At 39.5% G+C, this 14,500-nt stretch overlaps 1 protein-coding gene across 5 annotated transcripts in view; it reads left to right on the forward strand.

The window, feature by feature from the left end:
- Window positions 1-6,820, forward strand: part of znf143 (zinc finger protein 143) — a 31,542-nt gene extending 24,722 nt beyond the window's left edge. For all 5 annotated transcript variants that reach the window (XM_008106997.3, XM_008106989.3, XM_008107011.3 and 2 more), the window contains exons 12-16: window positions 1,237-1,464; window positions 3,265-3,413; window positions 4,389-4,550; window positions 5,814-5,960; window positions 6,099-6,820. In XM_008106997.3, the coding sequence (XP_008105204.1) occupies window positions 1,237-1,464; window positions 3,265-3,413; window positions 4,389-4,550; window positions 5,814-5,960; window positions 6,099-6,182 (770 nt within the window). In that variant the 3' untranslated portion in view covers window positions 6,183-6,820. The remainder of the gene's footprint in view (window positions 1-1,236; window positions 1,465-3,264; window positions 3,414-4,388; window positions 4,551-5,813; window positions 5,961-6,098) is intronic.
- The last annotated feature ends 7,680 nt before the right edge of the window (window positions 6,821-14,500 follow it).

Consider the following 14,500-nt stretch of genomic DNA (forward strand, 5'->3'; position numbering starts at 1 on the left):
TGTATTTTATAATGCCTTGCATCAAGCGTTATCTACAAGATCTTCTCCCCAATTGTGTTTCAGATAATAACTTAAGTCTTTCTGCAGAGATAAGGGACCCTCCATCATGCTCTTAATCTGAATTCGGATTATTTTCTCAATAATGATTGAAATCAACAGAGAAAATGAAAAAAAAACCCATGACTGCAACTTCTATATTACAAGATAGCCCAAGAACTGCTATGCTAAATGGAAATCTTTAATCTTAAACAGGTGTAGATTGTAAACATGAAGTTTCAGAGCTTTGCAAACTGTTCTGTGGAAAGATTGTGGAACATTTGGAAGCATGTGTATATGCCTTGCACTTGATCCCCTCGCAATGATGAGAGGGTTTTTCAACCAGGATTGAATTAACTAATAGCCCAAAACATCTTGGCCAGGTCCCTGTGATTTTTGCACCTTTGCAGTGATTTTGAAGATCCTAATAGAAGTTGGATTTCTTTGCAGCAGTCTCCTACTATATGCAGATAATAATGCCTAACAAGGTGGAAGGCAGTATGAAGGCCATATCTCAGATGGATAGACTCAGTCAAGGAAGCCACAGCGGAAAGTTTGCAAAGCCTGACCAGGACTGTTGATGACAGAGTGACTTGGGGGTTTCTCATTCCTACAGTTGCCATAAGTCAAAGTTGACTTGATAGCAGTTAGCAATAGGAAATAATAAGACCAGAGTGATATAGCACAAAATTTGAAATGTGTGCTGAGTTTCGTGACTCTCTTATTGTGGGCTTTTTGTTTGTTTTGTTTTGAAGAAAATGCAACCATATGGGATCCTGAAATGGATCAGGGATTGTAGTGCACGTAAAGCAGAACTAGGATATTTTCTTACCTGAACTGGCTTCAATCTTTTTATCTTTAACTTTTTAAATATAAAATTTGCCCCATTCTGCTATTTCTTTGTAAAATGTTGCATTGTACAAATTAATCTCTTTTTAAAGCATTGTTTAGTCCCACTTAAAGGCAAGATTCCATGTAGTTACTTTTTCATCATGAAGTGACAAGCACATTTTTTTAAAAAAAATGAACTCTTAATGTATTGTGGTGTGTTTTTTGTTATGATGAGCCCATAGTTCTTCTGGACCCTAGCACTATGTCACACTTTTTACTTCTTTTTGCTACCTGTTTCCATTATCTTGCGCATGCTTCTTCTGCTTTCATTTTAATTTTTTTCCTCCATTTTCGTATCTTCCTGCCTAGGTGAGAAGCCTTATGTATGTACAGTACCCGGCTGTGATAAGCGATTTACAGAATATTCCAGTTTATACAAACATCATGTTGTACATACACATTCCAAACCTTATAATTGTAATCACTGTGGAAAAACGTACAAACAGATTTCTACACTTGCAATGCACAAAAGGACAGCGCACAATGATACTGAGCCAATAGAGGAGGAGCAAGAAGCATTTTTTGAGCCAACTCCAGGTATGTAGTTGATTATCCATTCAGTTTCCTCTCATATTACAATCCCAGCTATTAATCCTTATTGTTAACTCATATTTTTCACTTAAACACTCCAAAAGAAGTAAATAAAAGTGCATAAAAGCCTCTTAAAAGAATTAGTAAAGGTAAAGGTTTTCCCCTGATGTAAGTCCAGTCATGTCTGACTGGGGGTTGGTGCTCATCTCAATTTCTAAGCCGAAGAGCCGGCGTTTTCCATAGACACCTCCAAGGTCATGTGGCCGGCATGACTGCATAGAGCGCCGTTACCTTCCCGCCGGAGCAGTACCTATTGATCTACTCACATTGGCATGTTTTCAAACTGCTAGGTTGGCAGGAGCTGGAGCTAACAGTGGCCGCTCACGCCGCTCCCAGAGTTTGAACCTGGGACCTTTCGGTCTCCAGCTCAGTGCTTTAACGCACTTCACCACCGGGGCTTTTAAAAGAATTAACTGCCAGAAATATAGTAACTGCCACTAATTTAAATTGCTTTAAAAGTGAATTAGCCAAACTAACAATAATAAGGTTATACTGTATATCTATTTTTAACATTGTATTATATTGTATTGTATTTCAATGCTCCCCTCTTTGTCATTTGTATCTTCTTTAGGTTGCTAAAAATAAAACCGTTTTTAGTTCATTAGTATGGACTCTCTTATGCATCATGCGAAAATGTACTTTCTCCTAAAGCTGCAGTCAAAAGTGATTTTGTGATCCAGTATAATGAAAGAAAGAAGATAAATAATCCATTTACTTTTCTCATACTGTGTATACATTTATAATTTTTAATATACATTTTTGCCAAATTACAAAGACGCAAAACACTTTTTGCGAAGCTGCCCCACCCTCTCTGTCATTTTGCTTGCATTATTCTACAATCCCCTTTCAAAGATGGGAAGATGCACTTACAGATAATATTGCAAATGGGGTGTTCAAACTGATAATTGTGGAGAATCAACAACAAAAAACACCCCTCCCTCATTCTGTCAGCAGAATGTGTCACCCTTTTCTTACTGTACTTTGGGATTGGAATGGCTCAAATCAAGTGTGAACCTCTAGTGGATCTTGGTATCGTTTGCAAACACAAGGAGCTTTTCCATTTCCAGAAAGGCAAATCTTGATCCATTATCCTGAATAGTTTATTGCATCTGAAAATGTGCTAATTGTAATGTCCATCCTCTATTCAGGTATACAAACTTCATATCATTGATCCCAATATGACATTGGATTCCACAGCCTGCCCCCCCCCCCTTTCCCCCCTTTTTTGTTGTTGCAAAGTTAGCCATTTTTCTCCATTGTATTTTAGTGGAGTTTATAACTGGTCTGTTTTCAATCTTACGGGATTCACAGGAAGGATTTTGTGGTCCTTTCTGCTCTTCCTATTTTTGATACAATACACACTTAAGCCCTTTAAAAGTAAATGATTGGCTTCTAATCTCTATATACAAAAGAAAATTACATTTCACTTCAGTTAATTTTTAGATACTCCATTAGTACAGAATTTGTGACACAATGCAGTTTCTCTCTTTATCCCTCAGAGGATTTTTTTAATGAATACGTTTATGAATAAGCCACTGATAATATTTTTGTGCCTCAGTTCTGGTAGGCAGACACTAATGTTTAACAAAAATAAATCATATCACTGGTTTATTTTAGATTAAAATTTATGTGAACATAGAATAAAATTCAACTTGCTTGTCTTATTTTATGTGCAAATAGGACAAATTCAACTCATTTTAGTGTAGGCTGCACAGGAACTAAGTCCATTTTCCTCTAATTTCATAGGCCAAGGTGACGATGTTCTGAAAGGTCCTCAGATAACTTATGTAACAGGTGTGGAAGGAGAGGACGTCGTTTCTGCACAGGTTGCTACAGTGACGCAGACAGGGCTAGGCCAACAAGTGGCCCTTATCTCCCAAGATGGGACCCAGCATGTAAGTATTTGTGAGGTTAAAGCCATCCGAACAAAATTTATGATGGCTGGAATCCTGTTAGTGTTTTACGATGGTGTAAGGACATGCCACTGCAGCTCACTTTTTTGGTTGTTGCAGAATTTGGATTTTTAGAGCAGTGACATCATTGTCAGAGACCTCCAGAGCATCTCTGAAGGTCCATCTGGATGCATATTATGGTGCATCCAGCCATAGGAAACACTTCTTTGCTTTTTCCTCTGTTCACTATCAACCTGGAAATTCCCAGTTTTGGGTGGAGGGCTGCAAATGAAAAAAGAGAAGTTGGAGGAAAGACTATCACAACTATGGCTTGTAGCTACTTCAGGATTGCAGCTGGTGTGGGACTGCTACTGTTGCCTTTTGATTGCTCTATTTGAGCATAAATAAAAATGCCAAAAAACCTAAATAAAGAGTAATTAGTATACATTTAATTTAAAACATCTATTCTACTTTAAAGCATCAGAGAGTCAATTTATTCTAATCCTGAAATGTTCTAGGCATTAGCTGGTGAAAGGATCCTATAAAAATAGGTGTCATGTCCCTGATTGTTATAGAAAAGAGCTGTTGCTCATTAGATCTAAAACAAATAGAATTAAGAAAAAGGGTGGGAGATGGGTAATTTTTTTCTCTGAAGAAAAATATCTGAGACTATTTTTTCTTATTTTATTTCACCAGTAGACAACTGATAACTAAATGTATTAAGATTTAGTTGCTTTTGTAATTCACATCTGGTACAGTACTAATAAATATATGACCATCCTAATGGGGAAAAGTCTAATGATCGAAATTCTTTCCACCCCCCTCCTAAATGCTAATAACTTGTATTTTAATAGTTACTTTATTGTATCGTTTTTATTGTTATATGAAAAAAGCACAGTCCTAGCTGAAAATGCATAATGTATGACCGGGTTTTTTGACTCAGATGTGATGCTGGTACTGAGTCATGTTTTATTTTAGGTTAACATCTCTCAGGCGGACATGCAGGCCCTTGGAAATACTATTACCATGGTCACACAAGATGGCACCACCATCACAGTCCCTGCCCATGATGCCGTTATTTCCTCTGGTGGGACACACTCTGTTGCAATGGTCACAGCAGAGGGCACTGAAGGACAGCAGGTGAATGCCTACTATATATATATATATATATATAAGGATATATATTTGTGTGTTAAAACGCACAAAGAGGTGTCACTGACAGAGACAACAATGCTCACTAAATGTGTTTTTATATGTAAGTCCTTGGTCCACTTACAATTTGCCAATTTTGTAATGGGCAGGTAGCTTGACAAGTTATACAGTGTTGGACTTCTCCTAGTAGAACACTGGAATCTATCCAAAGTTGAGGAGGCAATTCCTTCCCTCCCCATGTTTTCTGCGTATCCCTGAAAGGGCTCTGGAAGGATATGGATCCAGTTTCAAAGCAGCATGGAGAGCTGGAGGGAAGAGGGAAGTGGGAAAAAGTTGTGTTAAATTGCTGCTGGACTGCTAGTTTAGCATTGAATTCAGGGCCTTCTTAGCAAAATCTATAGGATTACTGGTTACAATCTCACATCTGTAACCTCACAACTATTAATATACAGTTGACCCTCCATATTTGCAGTTTTGACTTTAGCTGATTTGATTACAACGTTATTTCTAGGAATCTCTAGGTCCTCCAGTGCAACTCTTTCTTCAACCTCTGCTGGATGTTGATCATAGAGTCATTCTGGAGGACCTAGAGATTGCTAGAGAGAACACCTATCTAGGAATCTCTAGGGCCTCAGTACTGTTCTGTGGTCAACATCTGCTGGAAGTTAACTATAGGGTTGTGCTGGAGAATCTAGATATTTCCAAAGAGGTGTTTTCTCCGGTTTAAAAAAAAGCAACTTTGATTTGATTTTTTTTTTCATTTTTGCAAGAGTCCTGTGCCCTTAACTCCAGTTAGGGGCACAGACCTAACTCCAGTTGCTTCAGGTTAGGAAGTTCTGTAGTATGGGCCCAGGCTAAAGAACAAAATCTATTGTTGTTTGCTGCTGCACCTGCATTGTTGTGCTTCCCTGTCAGGCATAGAACGATGCAGAAGAAAGGCAGAGCCCATAGTCAAAGGGGAGTTCCCTTTCACCCCCTATTTGTCCAAATAGCTAATGAACACAGTTCCTTCAGTAGAGCCCAGATTTGCAATCTCTAGGAAGAACCTGAAACTGCATCCCTTGCAGACAGATAGGATACACATGCACTTCTCTTTCAGATACAGTGTTTTATCCAGACATAGTCTTATTCTGCATGCTCTACTTAACGCACAATCCACAGCTTAAAGAATGAGAAAAAATTATTTTTAAAAAATCTTAAGAAATAAGTAATTCCGATCACATTTATAAAGTTTTTGTATTTGTTGTAAAGGTTGCCATTGTGGCTCAAGATCTGGCAGCGTTCCATACTGCTTCACCTGAAATCGGGCATCAACCACACGGACATCACCTAGTCACTGCAGAATCTCGGCCTGTCACATTGCTAGCAACATCCAATGGGACACAAATTGCAGTACAGGTAATTAGGGTGCTCTCGTGTTGCTAGTTGCTATAACCCTTTCATTTATAACATAGCCAGATACCTAAAATGTCATTTAAAATGCCGTGTTTTAGTTTTGATGCAGATAACACATTCAAATGTATTTATTTGTTGCAGCTTGGAGAACAACAGTCTTTGGAAGAAGCCATTCGAATAGCTTCCCGAATACAGCAGGGGGAAACACCTGGAATTGATGATTAACTGCTGACAAGGCAAAAGGAACAATGGGAATAATCATTCCTTGCTCTCAGTCAACAATTGCCACTTGAAATCCATGCAAAGTTTGATGCGTTCTTGCTCGTTGATACTGTTCACACAAGAGTGAAGAACACTTCGTGTATAATGTTTATGTACATGAACTTTGGGAATAGATGATTTTCATCTATTACGACTTATTCTCTACCCAGGACTATGGAATTAGGGTTTTATATTAAATTTTCTTGCTTATACTTACATCATACTTCAAATCTGATTACAGACAAGCAAAGGGTACCATAGAGATACTGGGATGAGTCTTAAAGTCACAAAAACAATGAAGGCATTACTGAATATTTCAGATATCTAAACTATAATAACAATAATCATTTCAAAAATCCTTTGCAAGCCAAACAATTCTAATGGTTTATAATATAAAGTTCTGAATTTTGAAAACTTTGTAAATATGATGTTTGGAACTGTGTTTCATGCACAAGTTGAAGATTTGTCTTCTTTTCTTTTCCCTCTTGCCTCACTGATTGTAAATATAAACTGTTCATGCTGCAAGTCAAACTGTATTATCTCATTGGATTATGTAAAAAAGCAAAGCTTTGTTTGTTCAATATTAAAGGAAGTCAATCTAAGGTTTGTGCCTCTTTTTGACTGTTATCATCCTATATATCAATAGCAGACTCTGTTCTCCAAGTAGTCTCCAGACTCAGTTCACTGTACAAGGGTTCTTCAAAAAGGTTCCGCACTAGCGCTTATGTCAGTTGCTTAGGCACTATCTGGCACCCACTTTACTGAACTTAAGGCTGCCCTGAATCACGGCATAGGCAGATCAACACTCACATTCAGCTTTCTTGCAACCTTTTTGACTTATTCTTCTGGTTTTGCAAATCAGTTCCAGGATTCATTCATTATTCCTTGTGATTGTGGCTGTAACTGGACATCCAGAGCGTTCTACATCTGTCACACTAGTACAGCCATTTTTTAACATTTCAATCCACTCATAGATAACTACAAGGGAAAACTTTATTCCCATACTGAGTGCACATGAGATGTATTTGTGCTCCTGGCACACATGCCGACAAAAAGCGTATGACTGAACGCTGTGTCGCTTTGGTGCAATTTATAAGCTTTGCAGCTATTTTCACTACAGCGTGACATCTCTTATACTAAATTGCAAAGTCAGCTGGCTTGCCAGACAGGGTAGTCACATGACATAACCAATTACTACTGCTCTCACAATTTCTAACGTAAATATAAAAGTGCATAAACTTTTTGGAAGATCCCTTGTACAACCAAATAGAACATCCAAGCCCAAAAGGAAGTATCAGAATTCTTGGGGAAATAAAATCATTAGCAGAAGTGTAAATATTGGATTATTATGTCCTTTGGTCTTATGGGCAATACGTACTCTGTCATTGGTCATGGAATGTATGTGTACAATTTATTGTGACCCCACAAACTTCATGGATACTGACTGTTAGAAGAGAGATTGAATTTATTTATTTATTTATTAGCGACATTTATATCCCACCCTTCTCACCCCGAAGGGGACTCAGGGCGGCTTACGAGTCATATGTACTATCCTGACATGGCTGGTGTTTGACCTGTAACGTTCTATACTGCCACTTGTTACAGTGCCACTTAATCTCTCTTGTCTTTAAATTCATACTTTAAAATTATAATAGAACAAAGTTTAATTAGCTGTATTGGTGCATTCTATAACACAAGATGTCTACTGGTTCTGTTGTTAAGTAATTTGGCTTTACTTGAATAAGGCACTGCACAACCTTTCTCACAATATACTGTACAACTCATAGCACTCAGCAATTGTACTCCAACGATATCTGAAGGAATGCTTTGTGCTTGTTCTGTTACCTATTGTGTAACTGCAATAACAATGCTGGCCATCTTTCTGCTACTTCTGCTAGTCTGCAACTAGGTATTTGCTTCAATAAGACTATATGTCAATATTGTGTAAAGTAGGTTTTTCCACTTCTTTTTTGCAGTTATATCCTACCAGTTTCAATTAGTTTAAATGTCCTTTATCATAATACACATGTAAATAATGTAACTATGGTTACATAACACATTATGCAAACATGATTTATGGGCAGGATAAGTAAAGGTCCAAAGCCTCCCTTCTCCTGTTCTTTTTTATGTGTAGGCTTTTACTAACGTAAAAACAGGATGAGGATCTCTTGTTTAGAAATCCAAAATACTCAAAAATAGTCCACATGGGTGGTAGAGGTAGTGAGATACCTTTGCTTTCTAAGAATTCAATGTGCACAAATTTTGTTTCATGCACAAAATTATTTAAAATATTGACTAAAATTACCTATATATTCAGGTTTCAACCATTTTGGAAAAGGAATATTCAACCTATATTAAGATGCATTTATATTTGTGGAACCACACTTCCTCAGGGACCCTGGGCTTCTAGTCCCCACAAATATGGAGAAATTGCTGTGTTGTGTCATAAGCTTTGATGGAGTAGCATGTGTGTGTGTACAACTGGCCCTCCATATCCACGGATTCAACCATCCACAGCTTGAAATATTCCAAAAAGCAAAACTTGATTTTGCCATTGCCTATAATAGGATTTGAGTATCCATGGATTTTCGTATCCACAGGGGAGGTGTCCTGGAACCAAACTTAGTGGATATCAAGGGCCTACTGTATGTGCCATCAAGTCGCTTTTCAACTTATGAAGACCCCATTAGATCATATGGTATTTTAGGCAAGGAATACTCAGAGATGGTGTGCCAGTTCCTTCCTCTAAAATATAGCCAACAGAGTGTTCATTAGTGGCTTCCCTCCCATCCAAACACTAACTATTTATCTTCCAGGATCAGACAGAATGTAGTGCTTTTAGAGTATTTAACCTCCATCAAATATACCCAGAGTTAGTAGGTTTATATACATACTACTGTAGGGGAAGTGCTGTTTGATTTTATTTGTGTAAGGCACTGATCCTTAATACCTTCACAGTCATTCCCTGTCATTGTCTGGTTTACTGACTTGAAACTGTCAACAATTAACCATTGTTGCTCTAGAAAAAAATATTGTGGATGAATCCAATAATATAGGCTGAGTATCACTTATCTGAAATATATGGGACCAGAAGTGATTTTTGGAAAACAGTGTTTGTACATACATACATACATACATACATACAGAGATTACTTGGAGACTGGGCCTAAATCTGAACATGAAATTCACAGATGTCTCCAATACAGCCTGAAGGTAATTTTATACCCTATATTTTAAACCATTTTGAGCATGAAGTTTGCATATGCTGAACAATCAGAAATCAAAAGTGTCACTCTTTCAGCCACGTATGTAGACAATTTCAAATATTCTAGTACTGTACTTCAGATTTTGGAATTCAAGATAAAGAGTGCTCAACCTGTACTGGCAATGATGATTACTTTAAAATATGGGTGCATATATACAATTACTGTGACAGTGAACAAAATTTTGATAAACATTATGGCATTGTTATTAATGCCACCTTGTGAATTGTCACAATAATTTTTATAAGGGATACTATTTTACTACATCATTGGATATAAGGGCTACCTTTGCATCCATATTTTTTGGTATCCATGGTGGGTCCTGGAACCTGACAAGAAGCTATCATATTAAAATACCACTGTCTTAAAAACAGTGTAAAATAGTAACACAGCAAGAATAGCAGTGCAGCCCTTTAAGAGACATTACTGTATAACTAGTTACAGTAAATTGCCAAATGCCTGATTAAATAAGGAGATGTTTATTTGCCATGGGAAGGCGAGCAGCAAAGGAGACTCACATATCTTCATGGAGAGACCACATCAATGCTGGGAGCAAGAGGAGTCCCTCCCTTTCCTGAAGATCCTAATACTCAGGAAGACTTATATCAGGAGACAGGGTTGTTCAGATAAATCTATACTGTAAAGGGCTTTAAAGGTCATAACCTAAAGGCCCCATTGAATATGGTTCTTCTCCAAAGGAACCTTTTCAGTCAGAGTTCACTAGTGAATAAATACACGGAGAACTGTACAGAAATTAGTTGGAAGACACACAACAATAACAATGGCAATCAATTTCACTGTTGCTTTTATGTTCCCCATAGGCTCTTTACACACATTTCTACACTAAATTCATCCAGGGTCTATGTGGTGTCAATAATGGTAAGCAGTGACTAGTCCAAGTCTGTAGCCAAGGGGGTGGTTTACGGGTTCAAACCAACTCCCACCCCCTGAAATGTTTCAGGTTAAATAAAATCCTGGTTTACTCATTAATTTTAACTGGTCAACCAACTGCCCATGCTACATCTATGTGGAACAAAAATTAAGAGTTCCTACAGAACTCAAAAACTTCAACACCAACAGCAGAATATTATAAGTTAAATGTGTACCTCTCCCATTTCTGGACTTTTTCTGCAGTCAGTTTCGAGAAAGGTATACAAGATACAGGGAAGAAGTTCTGGAATTACAAGTGTTCCTCCTTATTAATTGTGGCCATTTAAAATCAAACCTGAACAAGTGCACAGACCTTTACAATGAATGCCTTCAAGATACTGATACACCGATGGAAGAGTTCAACCTGTATTGTAGAAACTGGAAAAAGATTACACCTGCAGAAAAACCATCAAATGCACTGAAGCATATCTTGTCTGTGATAGACATTTTTTTCCAAATGTGAAGAAACTTCTTGAGATTTCTACAACATTGCCAATGTCAACAGCTACAAATTAAAGGTCGTTTTCAAGTCTTAAATGGTTGAAAACATACATAAGGTAAGACAGACTGACTGGACTTGCACTTTTCAGAATCCAACAAAGTTTATTAAAGTGTACTGACACAGTTTTCAAGTGTTTCCAACACGTATTGTGGTTTTCTTCTGTAACCACTAAATTACCAATTAAGAATCATTTTCAGGTTTTTTTTTAAGATTTTGTAGCTAAAATAGTAATTAGATTTAATTAAGTCTATGTAAAATATAGAATGAGTAATAGAACTTACATTATTTTGTGTTATGGACCTACTCTTCATGATTTGCTAACAAAATAAAAATTGTTTCAGCTCTCCCACCCCCAATTTTTTTTTTTTTGGCTACAGGGCTGCACTAGACAGTGTAGATGAGAAATACAAGACAAAGATAAATATCTTGATCCTCATTACCAGTAAAGGCAGCAAGGCCCCAGGCACGTAGACAATCAAATATTGACTTTGCAAGATCATTGCTGTTAAAATGGAAGGAAACAGCTCAATGACTGAGGCAGACATTATATTTCAGCAGATACATTTTGTCCAGCAGTGAAGTTGTAAGAACTCGGGGGGGGGGGGGGGGGGGGGGATGGGGGATGGATGACACTCAGCAAGAAAACAGTACATTGCAATGGGTGGGATTAAGTGCTGAATGTGAATGATATATAAGATTTAGCCTTTAGAAAGCATAATGATGATATTAAGTTAACATTTAAAAAAATATGTTTGTACATATGGTGCCAGTACATTGGGCACTAAACTATGGACTGAAAGCCATACAGAGAATACTGAAAACCAATTATTATGTTTACTAGTTTTTGAAATGCACACTTGGGGTTTGTTCAGATACCTGGCAATGTTCAGTTTCCCGGCGCCAGACTCTGTAACCTTTTATGGAGGAAAATGGTAGTTCTGTAAGGTTTTCTCTTTAAGACGTGTGTGAAAAGGAAGAAAAACATCTGAATAAGGAGGCATGTGATATGTGTACGGTCTTATGGCTAATAGGGTATTGTAATTAAACTCTTATTCCCATTCATCTTATATTGCAAGAGTGAAACTTTAAACCTCATGTCAGCTTCAGAGTCAAGTTTTTATCTCTTGACCTTTGCAGCGCAAAGGGAATGAATTTTCTGCCACCAAAGAATTGGACTAAAAGGTTGCTAATTAAATCAAGTGCCCAGACTACATCTTTTGAACCAATTGAGGAGGATATTCCAGCAACTACTAACAACACATTTCCTCAACATCATGCCTTCTAGAAATGTTTGGTCGTCAACACCCAAATGTGTGATTTATGGCAATATCATTAATTTCGTGAGGTTTTCTTAGGCAAGGAATAAGACAGAGGTGATTTTGCCAGTCCCTTCTTCTGAATTATAGCCCGCAGCACTTGGCATACCTAATTATTAGCCATTAGCTGGGCTAATGATGTAGTTGCAGTCCAAAACATTGGAGGTCACTGAATTGAGGAAGACTGTGGTATCACCTTTTCTATCAATGAGCTTGTTTGTGTTCTCCAGAGAGCTCCCCCACCCCACCCCACCCCTCCAAGCTCTTAAGCGCATTGCTCTGGCTTCCTCAAGTCAGGAAAGCAGAATTCCTGAATACACAGTGAGGCTGAGAGGATTAGCTTGTGTTAAGATTGCTCAGTTAAGTAGGAATTGGAAGGTTCAAACAATGTTCTCAATTCAACAAAGCCTGCCCAAGATAATTAACCAGACAAGATGATAATTAAGAGCAAGGCCAACATGACTGCTGAGGCCTAAGCGGTCATAAAATAAATTGTAACTTATTGATGATGTTAATTATAATGTGGTCTTTTTGTTTGTTTATTCACAAGCAGTTTGTGAAACAAGGTCTGTTAGAGTACCAGGCAGAACATGGCTTAGATATCTCAGTACTGCAATGGGTTGCAGTCTGTGGAAGCTGGTGACACAATTAATAGCTGTTAAGTGGCAGCAAGACTCTGCTGTTTTGACTGCAAGTGACTAACATGGCTTGACACTGTTTTGAAGACCTTGCAGAAGCAGATCATTTGGACCCGTGAGACACTGACAAATTACATTTCATCTGGACCAAGAATTATCATTATAATACCAGTAATATACTCTGAGTTGCTATGAGTTTTCTGGGCTGTATGGCCACGTTCCAGAAGCATTTTCTCCTGACGTTATGGATGTGGCAGGCATGCTCAGAGGTAGTGAGGTCTGTTGGAAACTAGTCAAGTGGGGTTTATATATCTGTGGAAAGTCCAGGATGGGAGAAAGAACTCGTCTGCTGGAGGCAAGTGAGCGTGATGTAATTGGCCACCTTGATTAACATTGAATACCCTTGCAGCTTCAAGGCCTGGCTGGTTGCTGCCACCTAGCCCTGATTGATTCATGCCTGGCATTCTTGTTTTCTGAGTGTTGTTCTTTATTTACTTTCCTGATTTTAGAGTTTATTAAAATACTGGTAGCCAGAATTATCCACATGTTTGTGGATTTTAATGGATTCCCCTGGCAGGAAACAGCCAAACTTTGACTTTGTGTTGCTTTTATGACTGTAAACCGCCCTGAGTCCCATCCGGGAGATAGGGCGGTATATAAATAAAGTTTTATTATTATTATTATTTGAAGCTGCCAGCCCGGAAAACTGACAGCAATTCAGTTACCTGAGCTAAGTGCCCAGCGACCCCAGCCAGAAAGGAACCCATTCCAAACCGTTACCGTTGCATCCTCGCCAATAGGGCGGTGCCACTGCATTTTGTGCCCCGGAGGGCCTGCAGAATTCGTGGAGCCTGACACCGCTTCAACTGCCAGGGCTCCGTCCTGCGCAACCCTGGGATTTGTAGTTTGATGAGGCACCAGCGCTCTTCGGCAGAGGAGAAAGAACTGGCATGAAGCTACAACCCCCTTGTTTCCTTCCCACGGAGCCAGGGCAGCAGAAGCGGTATCAAACTGCAGGAATTCTGCAGCGCAGAAGCACTCCCGCTTCCCTTGGGTGAGGCCGAGGGCGGAAGGCCCAGATGCACGAGGCGGCGCACGTGGCTGCCCGGAGGAGCGCCGCCTAGGGAACTGCAGTCCCGGGCGAGTCCTCTAGGGGGCGGCCTCACGCCGGGCTCTCAGCTCCGGGCTGGGCTCTGGAGGCTAAGGCGGGGGGAGGGGGCTCGAGCCCCGCCTGGGAGGTCCAGCGGGTGGCCTTGAGTTCCAGAAGCACTCTCTCCTGACGTTTCGCCTGCATCTATGGCAGGTATCCTCAGAGGTTCTGAGGGGTTTACTGTATATATCCGTGGAAGGCCCAGGGAGGGAGAAAGCAAGAATTACATGCCTGCCTCCCTGAGGGGAAGCCCCTTCCTATTCAAATCTGGCCGGCAGGGCCACGTGAGGGTCGCCCTGACGGCACACCGCGACGTCACGTCCCACAACATCGACCCCGTCCCATTCAAAGCGCGGAGGGAAAACAAAAAGGAGATCGCCCCGCCCCCTTCTGTGGAGAAGGCGAAACTGGCCTCTTAGCCCCGCCCGCTCGGGCGCTGCCTTGATGGAGCCGCGAGTTCGCGCCAAACGGCCACCTGACGTC

Source organism: Anolis carolinensis, chromosome 1 (assembly GCF_035594765.1).
Source record: "Anolis carolinensis isolate JA03-04 chromosome 1, rAnoCar3.1.pri, whole genome shotgun sequence".
NCBI classification, from domain to species: Eukaryota; Metazoa; Chordata; class Lepidosauria; order Squamata; family Dactyloidae; genus Anolis; species Anolis carolinensis.